A 9597-nucleotide genomic window follows, 5' to 3' on the forward strand; every position below is an offset into this window, starting at 1 on the left:
AACAAAACAAGAACAGCTGATTTTGACTGTTGTTCCAGCACGTGCTTTTGTTGTTGTTTACATTGCATGACAGTGCGACATTTCAATTAAGCAGCGTTGCCAGTTTGCTTAGCTTTTAAAAATCCGCTGTAAAATTTATTTTCTCTCTAGTATTTCTTTGCAGTGGCCGTAATTCAAAAACACAGATTCCAGTTGTATGCGATGCCAAATTTAATAAATTACTCTGCAAAATACGAAACGAGTATAATCACGCACATTTTACCATCCGAACGAAGATGATGTGGCAAACAAATTGATCAAAAATAAGACTCTCAAAGCGCAACAGCAGCAGCTGCAAAATGCCATGGTACCTGGGGACGTTTCAAAACAGTCTACTTGATATTGCACCCAACCAGTGTGCTCGTCACCCGATCGCCGTTCAGCGTCATTAGCGAAAATTCCTTCCACAGTGCCTGCCCATCCGTGCCGGTGTGCAGTTCCGCCTGAATCTTGTCCCATACTTTCTTCTTCGGGTTTAACGGTGGCACGGGATTGCTTGTATTGTCGAACCCTTCCACAATAATTCGTTCGCCCACTTTGGCACCCTCCGGTACGGTCAGGGCTTCACACTTTTCCGTTCCGGCCGCGTACAGTACCAAGCCCTCGCTTTCAACGCCACGGATTTTCGATGCCTTCATGTTAGTCAACACCACTACTAACCGTTCCCGGAGCTGCTCCAATGTGTAGTGAGCTATCAGGTTGCTAACAATCGCCTTGCGCTCTCCGCCTCCAATGTCCACCGTAAGCACACAGAGACTATCAGCGTCCGGATGCTTCACAGCATCCATGATTTGACCCACCTTAAGTTCCAATTTGTCGGGTGTATTTTCTCCCGCAGGCCCGGCCGCAGTGGCAGCTGCAGCGGTGTTTGCACCCGTACCACCCTGCTGCCCCTTTCCTCCTGACGCTGCCTGTTTTCCTCCGGAAACTTTCACCGGTGCCGGGTAAGCACGCTCAGTTAGCTCCCGATAGAAATCAGTATCGAAAGATTTCCGGATCGGATCCAGCAACCGGTTGATGTACACTTCCACCGCTGCCTTCAAATCACCCGGATGTAGTTCCTGCGAGGCGAAGCAAGTTTCCAGCTGCTCGTATTCTGCAAACACAAGATCTCCACCAAAGTCCGGCTTGCGAGGGACCGTGAATGTTTCGCCTTCCTTGAACATCGGATAGATGACGTGTTTCACAAACTTAAGCAGTCCATTATCCTCGATATTGCCTGGCTCGCAAAATGCTTTCTTGATCTTGCTTTTCACCTTCGCCGCACTATCCAGCAAGTCGATCTTCGAATCCTCCTCACTGGATGACATCTTTCCGCCGGCCAGGCCCGGAATCATTGGGTTCATCAGATGAATACGCTTAGCGTATCCGAGCTGTGGAAGGTATTTCTCAGCGAAGGTGAAAATTTTTCGCTGATCAACACCACCAAACTGAGCGTCCACTTTCAGATACTCTTCGTCCAGCGCCTGCAGCCCAGGGTACAGGATGCCCGACATCAATGGATGTTCCACCTGCTTAACCACCTCCGCACCCGCCTTTTTGGCGTCGTGCTGCGTCACTACCGAAGACAACCGGTACACATCGAGCGTGTACTCCTTGGATAGCTGATAGTCCGTTCCACACACGAACCGTAGCTTCTCCAGCGGTACTCCCAGCGACGAAAGCATCGCCTTGATAACTGCTTCGTAGTACTTGGTTCGTTCTTGAAGCAACGACCACGGTGCCTTCATGTTGTCCAAATATGCATGTAGATCTGCGAATAGGATCGTTACCTGTGCCCCCCGGGAGATAAGCGAGGTGAAAGTGATAACATGCAAGTGAGAACGGTTCATGCCACGGCTGATGCAATTTCACTCACCTCACAACCGGCTTTCAGGAAGTCGGCCACCTTGGCCATAGGCACAAAGTAAGCAATGTGCGGTTTGCCGGTAGTGGCCGTTCCCCAATATATTTTAAGATCACGCTCCTTCAGTATCGCGTGGAGATTATCCTGGCCTAGCACCTCCTGAAGGTTGCGCGTGATGAGATGCTCTTTCTCTTCCGGCGTTAATGAAGCGGCCATTCTGATATTCTTTCGGCTAACACACAATTCACAGGACGATAGAATGCAAGGTTCGCAGAGGCAGGGGCGAAGCTCTTGAAATGTATTGGAAAGATCGCTGATAAATGCGATCGTCACACCAAATATCCAAGGCGGCAAGGACGAGCGATCGAACACAGGAAAATCTTGTACACGTCCGCACTGACACTTCTGTCATACTTGCTAAAGGTGATTAGAGGCAAGCTGTGGCAATTTTGTTGTTTTTATTACATATGATTTTTTAAATAATTGCCTTTTGCTATCCACACATTTGTTGTTGTAATCAGGACAATTATTTAAAAGTAAAAATATATATACATAAATATATCTAATATTTTTTAAATTCCAAAACATCAACAAAATCCCTACCGTCTTGGCATAGCTTTTCTATCAATCTTCACAACCCATACACAACAGAAATTATTTGACAAACGGAAGAAAATACACAAATCGCTTTGTTTGGTGCAATATTTTCGCGTACTAATTATGATAAGAAATGAGTAGACCCGTAAAAAGAGAAGTATCCGCCGAGGAAAATTGTTTACAGGTAGGACAGAGCTCTTATTTGTTACTTTGTGTTGTACGGAGATCGTTGTGCGAACAGCTCCATGCTGGTGCTATCCCGGATGTATCTAAAGATGACTCATATTCATTCCTCAACCTTCCGTGCCATTTGCCAAAGAACCTCGTAAAATCGGATACTGCTCTTGAACCCGTCAATTCTGATCTCTGTTACGTTCCTTCCCACAGAGTGCTGCTAAAGTGGACGATGATTTGCTTGAAGCCCGCTATGAATGTCCCATCTGTAGCTGCTGGCTCAACGAGCCAATACTCACCAAGTGTGGCCATCGGTTCTGTCGGAAGTGCATCACCGATTGGTTGAAGTAAGTACTGATCTTCAAACTCTTGCTTGAATTACTGCTAATAACGCGAGCATTCCCAATGTTTAGTGGGAAAAACTCCATCTGCCCGTTGGACAACGAACCGCTCGATATCAAGTGTGACATTTTTCCGGACAACTGTACGCGCCGCGAAATATCGCAAATCAAAAAACCGTGCCCAAACTTAATACGCGGCTGTGTCGATCAGTTTTCCCCCACCGAAATCGATAGCCATCTGCGCCAGTGCCCATTCGCCATGTCCCGTCAAAGCCAACCGTGCCCTTTTGCACGGATCAAGTGCAAGTTTGTTGCTTCGGATGAGACCGAACTAAATGCGCACATTGCATCAGACTGTCAGCAACATCTGCAGGTATGTGTTGTTCTCCATCCCTCCCGAAATCGTACTATCATTCCAACCTTTATTATAGCTACTCTTGGAGACGTACACGGGCAGTAATGATCGGTACAAATTTTGGGACCCACCCGCCAAGAACAGTGTGCCCGAGATGAGCACCAACGAGCTGGTTCGCTCAATGTACGAACGCATCGTAATACTCGAACAGGAAGTACACATTTTGGGCATCAAACTGTCCAAGCAGGAGCTCCAGCTGACCAAGATCAACCAGGAGATCGATCCACGGTACAGTGGAGGCGTGTTGCTCTGGAAGTTGGAAGATTTTTCCAACAAGATCGATGCAATGGTAGCGAACAGTAACTGCATGTTTTACAGCGGGCAAGCGTACACCTCACCGCATGGGTACAAATTTTGTGCCCGTATCAATGTGTCACCGCGCACCAAGGATTCGATCGGGCTGCACGTGCACTTGATGCAGTCGGAGAACGATTACCATCTAGAGTGGCCGTTCAAGGGTCGTATTAAGATAACGCTGCTAAACGTACGCTCACCGGAACTATCCCAGCACGATACGATTATGTCGAAGCCGGAAATATTGGCATTTCACCGACCGCATCAGGACATCAGTCCGCGCGGATTTGGATTTTTGGAGTTTGCTAAAATTAAGGACATTTTGGCCAAGTTTGCCGACAATAATACTGTGGTGATTAAGATACAGATGAACATTGTGTAACGAGGTTTTATGAAATGGGGAACGCACAAACATTCCACCAAACGAGCGGAGTTTGGTTCTGTATTGATCGTCTTCTTTCCTATATATCTTTCTCTCTACCCTCTTGCTCTCTCTCGCTCTCTTGCTCTCTTGCTTATATGTATCAAGGGGTAGTACGCATCACATTCCAAACTATTGTGCTGACCAAATCATCCCACATTTGGCTAGCGATGTAAGTCGACGACAGTACATTTTGTGTATTATTGTGCATTGTCTTAGAACATAGTTGCTTTACATGTGAGAGAGGTCTACACACGGCTGTAAAAGACCAACTATAGATTTAGTTACTGCAAACACTACCGCCAATCTCTTAGTACTTAATGGCCGTGCCAAAAATGTGTAATGAGTGGTATTATTGCCCCCAGCTGTCTCCAAAAGTTTTTTTTTTCTGGCAGCAGACTTCAAAAATCTGTATTATTTTACTCACAGATAACTTTTACTTTCCTACCTGTAGGCTTTCCTTTTCTTTACGTTCTTTAACCGTTTTTCTACCATCATCCATGGAATGGAACTAAAAAAAAAGAAAAGAAAACACAACCAATAACACAGAACGAGATAGAATGTCCAGTGGTTCTAAAAGCTTTTTTGTTAACAAAAAAAAATGTTTAGATGTTAATATACAACAATACAGGAATTTTAGAACGTGATACAAGAAATGCGGTGCAATGGTAAAAAAAGTAAAAGTGTGTTTTTCCAACCCAGTGTAATGAAACAAGAAATAAATGAAAAAAAAATTAAAACGAATGTAAAAGAAAAACAAACAAAAAAAAGTCTGGTCTATCATAATTTCCTAAATTTGTTTTTTATTTATTTATTTTTTTATTGATTGATTTTATTTATTTTTATTGATTTTAAATTTATTAACAAAGGACTGCATAACTAACATTAAGAGAAAGGAAGCAAAGGGGACGAAGAAACACGTAGACGGGAACGAAAAATGTATAGCGGCATATGATAGTCGAATCAGATGCCGAGAGTTGTTAAAGGCAGCCTGCTCCCTGAGGAGAGTTCTCTGGTTGGGATATGGAGACGAGGTTTAACACGCAGGTGACGGGAAAGTGCATATAGGGAGATACAGGAAAGAAGGAGCATTAATGTTGCTGAACATAAGTCCAACGATGAAAGGAGTGTTTCGAATGGATGGGAAGGAGTGTTTCGAAACCTAACAAGCGACAGCGGAACCGACGAGTGGGTTAACTCCATTATTGCTGACAAAGTAATAGACAATTTGCACAACAATTTGCAGGAACCGACGAGTGGGTTAACTCCATTATTGCTGACAAAGTAATAGACAATTTGCACAACATTCGAGGAACCAGACTCAATCCAATGAACGAGATTCGAGGAACCAGACTCAATATCAGAAAAAAAATCCTGAATTTCAACTTTGTATGTGTGGAACACACGTGCCTGTGTTAAAGTGTTTGAGCTTCTAGTTCACGAGCCTCTACTAGCCTTAGCACACAATTACATCAGCATTTTTCAACACGATTTTGTTCCTAAAAGGTCCACAGAGATGAACCTAGTGCAGTTCGTGAGTAATTGTCACAAATCAAGTTCTCCCCGTGCACACTCTGGCGTGCCTCTGGGTAGTAATCTTGGGCCAGGTAATGGTGTTTCCTGATGCCAACATTCTTTTATACGCGGAACATGTAAAAATTTCCGTAAAATCCGTATGCTAGAGGAGTCCATCGAACTCTTCAAGCCATACAATGTGCGTTCCACTCCTGGTGCAAGCGCAACATTTTAATCGTCAATCGTTCAATCGTCAGCTATGAACAAACCCCACGGATCCTTGTGAGAAAAGATTGCGTCAAACATCTAGGCGTGCTTATTGATGCGAGGCTGTTTTTTGAAGATCAGCTCGATCATGTCGTGGCTGAGCTTGGGAGTTCCATGAGTTCCACTCGGCACCAAGTCGCTATACTGCTCCCGAGTTCGATCGCTGATGGAGTATGCGAACACAGTGTGGTGGCCTACCTCGACCCGATCGTTGGCGCGGCTCGAATCCATTGAACGTAGAGCTTCAAGCTCTACAGACTTGCCTTCATTGTTGTACTCCTTAACGGTTCCGTCGACTGACTCCTCAGATAGGACTCTCCAGGCGTCTAGTTTGGCAAGCAAGAGGTCACTCGGGATACTATCATGCAGCTTTAATGACAGTGCAGATAGCATCTACTTGACCGCTAATGGACATATTACCAAACCATTTTGACGAGGTGAAATGTAATTAGACACACCAAGGAAAGGCAGAGAAAAATTTGCACCATTCGTTGCTGTTCCCGTTTCACAATATTTCTTTATTTGTCCGTGATTATAAGTATATTTTCTTGTGAAAAAAATGTATATCAAGTAATTATAACTAGTCTACTAGGTTTAATTGTATTTTTCCCGCCCCTCTCGTTTTCTTTCCTTACAAACATGATCTAATAATGTTATTGTTTTCGTTTCCTGTAAATGTAATGTTACTAAATAACCAATATGTGTTCGTTTCACATCCATTTTGTATTACTTTGCTCCTCGATTTCATCTCCTCCCCTTTGTTTTCGTTTCCCGATTTTTCATGTTCCCGAAGGGGTATTATTCAATTTACCAGCCGACCGTCTTCACTTCCACACGTTTCCCGCACGATTTCCTTTGCCTGGAGCAGTTTATTCTTTCCTGGTATATCACTTACGATTGACTGTTGTGTAGTGGGAATATTTAGCTGGTGGTTTTGCCTATTGTAAACGTGGAGAATTTTTGAGTGTTTGTTAGTTAAATGGTTGGTGAGGTGATGATTTTTTGCTGCAGGTCAACCAAACCTACCGTCAGACACCTTTCTATCCGTTTTGTGTTTAGTTTTTGGTTCTTTTTTTCCAAAGCATTAGAATGTAGCTTTCGGTGATGGAAAAGCGTACGCTTTGTTGTGCATTTTATGTACTGTGCGGCTGTTGATCGTTCATAAAAACGGCCTTCTGGTTAGCCAGGTTAGCACAGTGAACAATATAGAGTTTAGCGTGCACATTTATCCTGCCACTAATACTTTGCCCTTCTTTGCATTGACTTTTTTCACCAATTTTTGAAATGTTTTTTGTTTTACTGGTTATGTATTGTGGTACGCTTTTCTTGTTTGCTAACGAAAATTTCCTAGACACGATTCCTGTAATTTTACTTCGTTTAATTGTAGCTCCGTTTGCTCTATAGCCTTGCAGCGCAACGCACTAAATGCCGAGGTTTTTTGTTTTGGGATAGGAGTGTTAATTGAATGTAATGTTGTAATTATCATGGTTATTCGATACAATTCAAACGACTAACGTCTCCACTATCTACAGCTGGTCGCAATACAACACACCGGTTCGGGCGCTGGTAGCTCAAAATTGTTGCTAATCTATTCGTAATATTAATTCGCGCGATACTTTGCTCCACATGCGACCCAGAAATACTGCAAATATTAGTGATGGGTAACACCAGCGTGTTGTGTTGCAGAGCGCCATTAACAATGGTTCGTCTTCTCCGGTGCTAGTTTACATTCAATGTAGGCAAAAAAGTGTTTTCACGCTCCTCGAACACAACCTCGATTTGTTTCCCAAGTTCAAAATTAGCGCCAGCCGCCTCAACTCCTGATGGAGACGCCTGGTTGTTCGTAGATCGCCTGCATCGGTGACGGTTGGAGCGAGTTTTTCGAGTTTTAACAAAACAACTTCATGAACGTACGCCACACTCCATTAATGCGACAAATCCTTATCAAACGATTGTTTCACTCTCGTTGTCTCGTATTGATTGCATGTGGTTGCTACTCTAGATGCTAGAGGGCGCACTTCCTAGCGCACTTTCTATCGTGTTCTGCTGCTCTTGCTTTACCCGGAACGGTGTTTGTCTATTATGCGTTATTTTTTATTATTTAATTTATTATTTTTTTATTTTCTTTATATCGTAATTAAGATTTCATACGTTTGACTAGTTATGGACGACACACGCTACACTTTGAACTAGGGCTTAGTATTGTATACTACGAAAACTATGCTTCTACCCTTCTTTTACTGGCCATTGAAAAGGGAGGAGTGGGAGAAAAGGGTGTTGGGACCGGTGTGCCTTGTTGTTCTATGAATATGTCCTATCGAATGATGAAATGTGGTATTCCTCTACTAGATTTCCTAAACGATTTCCATTCCTTTCGTAATATGTATATGTGCACGTGTTATTTTTTATGATTGATATGACTAGATATATTGAATTGGCGCGCTTTCAATGTTCGCTATTCAGGTGTGGATTTTGCGAGCATGCTCCTCTTTACTAACATTCTTTTTTTTTTTTACATGGTTGCTTTCCATTAGTGGATATTAGTTTTCGATTTGCCTGGGTTGTTTTTATTGTACATGAGAATGTGTATGTGGTTGTAGTTTTACTAAATTTCTTTCGTTTCAAACCGACATCCGGTCCCTTGGTTGGTTATTCAGTTGTTCGCATTGTGCCGTAACAACACTTACAAGTTATTTCTGATCTGCCGTGTGATGGAACGATGATGATGAGCATGATGAGATATTTTACTAGCTTCTGTCGACGCCTGGAGGCAGTTGCATTCGTTACAGTTTCGATGTGTCCTATCGATGCACAATTAACGTGTGGTCTCGGTTTTTCAACACACACACACACACATACGCAACACAACTCATTGAAGGTTCACAACTTTGAACGATATTTTCGTGCAATCCGCATTCTAAAGCTCTACAAAATGGCGCATCCGTTCAACGACAAATGCAACAACGATACGTTATATAGGTTTATGTAAATGCTTGGCAGTTGTACGTTATTCGCTAATGTTTCGCTAGTTGTTACGGGCTGCCTCAAGGCGATCCCATCATCATCCGATCGGATAGGACGCACAACAGATATAGATATAGAGTGAATGAATTGACGCATCCTTAAAATCATGCTCCGTAATAGTTGTAATAATGATAAAAATTACTTGAAATATAAATAAACAATACACATGCTGTAGGATTAATAGCTCCTCATTCAAAAACCACTCGTATGGGCATTAGTCTAATGGAATGACTACCTTCTTTTCAAGTGTTGGTCAAAAATAAAAACGAAAACAAAATAGGCTTTTTATAAACATTTTGCATAATTATTCACTTCTTAAATAACTTTTTTGGATTTAACCGATGCTTAAAACATAATTAGCTTCCAGACAACACTCTAAACTGTGTACTTTAGATGGCAGGCAGTAGTAGAAATTTTCTAAAACGAAAATCAACTAAACATTACAAATAATAATTAAATTACTCTATCTCTGATTCCCGGCATTTACTAATGCTGGCTAATACACTTTTTTTCAAATCGCTTCTAAAGCTGTACGGCACCACCGATGCGGCCAGAATGGTTTTTTAAATCGCCCCTTTTCCTCTGGCATTCGTGCAATCCATGTTTTATCGACTAGATTCTTAGTATCACATCGCATTGTATATCCTGAATATGGCTGCCAAAC

General features: G+C 42.7%; 3 protein-coding genes across 3 annotated transcripts in view; 1 reads left to right on the plus strand and 2 right to left on the minus strand.

Annotated features, from left to right (window-relative positions):
• Positions 1 to 9597, minus strand: part of LOC126557178 (uncharacterized) — a 422959-nt gene that overhangs the window by 404236 nt on the left and 9126 nt on the right. The window lies entirely within an intron of this gene.
• LOC126557648 (tyrosine--tRNA ligase, cytoplasmic) lies at positions 187 to 2293 on the minus strand. Its single transcript, XM_050213499.1, has 2 exons — positions 1898 to 2293; positions 187 to 1811 (listed from the first exon to the last, which is right to left on the minus strand). The coding sequence occupies exons 1-2, from the start codon at positions 2099 to 2101 to the stop codon at positions 372 to 374; spliced, it is 1644 nt and encodes a 547-aa protein (XP_050069456.1). The 5' UTR covers positions 2102 to 2293; the 3' UTR covers positions 187 to 371.
• LOC126558299 (TNF receptor-associated factor 3) lies at positions 2543 to 4095 on the plus strand. Its single transcript, XM_050214292.1, has 4 exons — positions 2543 to 2666; positions 2870 to 3003; positions 3070 to 3370; positions 3429 to 4095. The coding sequence occupies exons 1-4, from the start codon at positions 2616 to 2618 to the stop codon at positions 4086 to 4088; spliced, it is 1146 nt and encodes a 381-aa protein (XP_050070249.1). The 5' UTR covers positions 2543 to 2615; the 3' UTR covers positions 4089 to 4095.

This window comes from Anopheles maculipalpis, chromosome 2RL (assembly GCF_943734695.1).
Source record: "Anopheles maculipalpis chromosome 2RL, idAnoMacuDA_375_x, whole genome shotgun sequence".
NCBI lineage: Eukaryota > Metazoa > Arthropoda > Insecta > Diptera > Culicidae > Anopheles > Anopheles maculipalpis.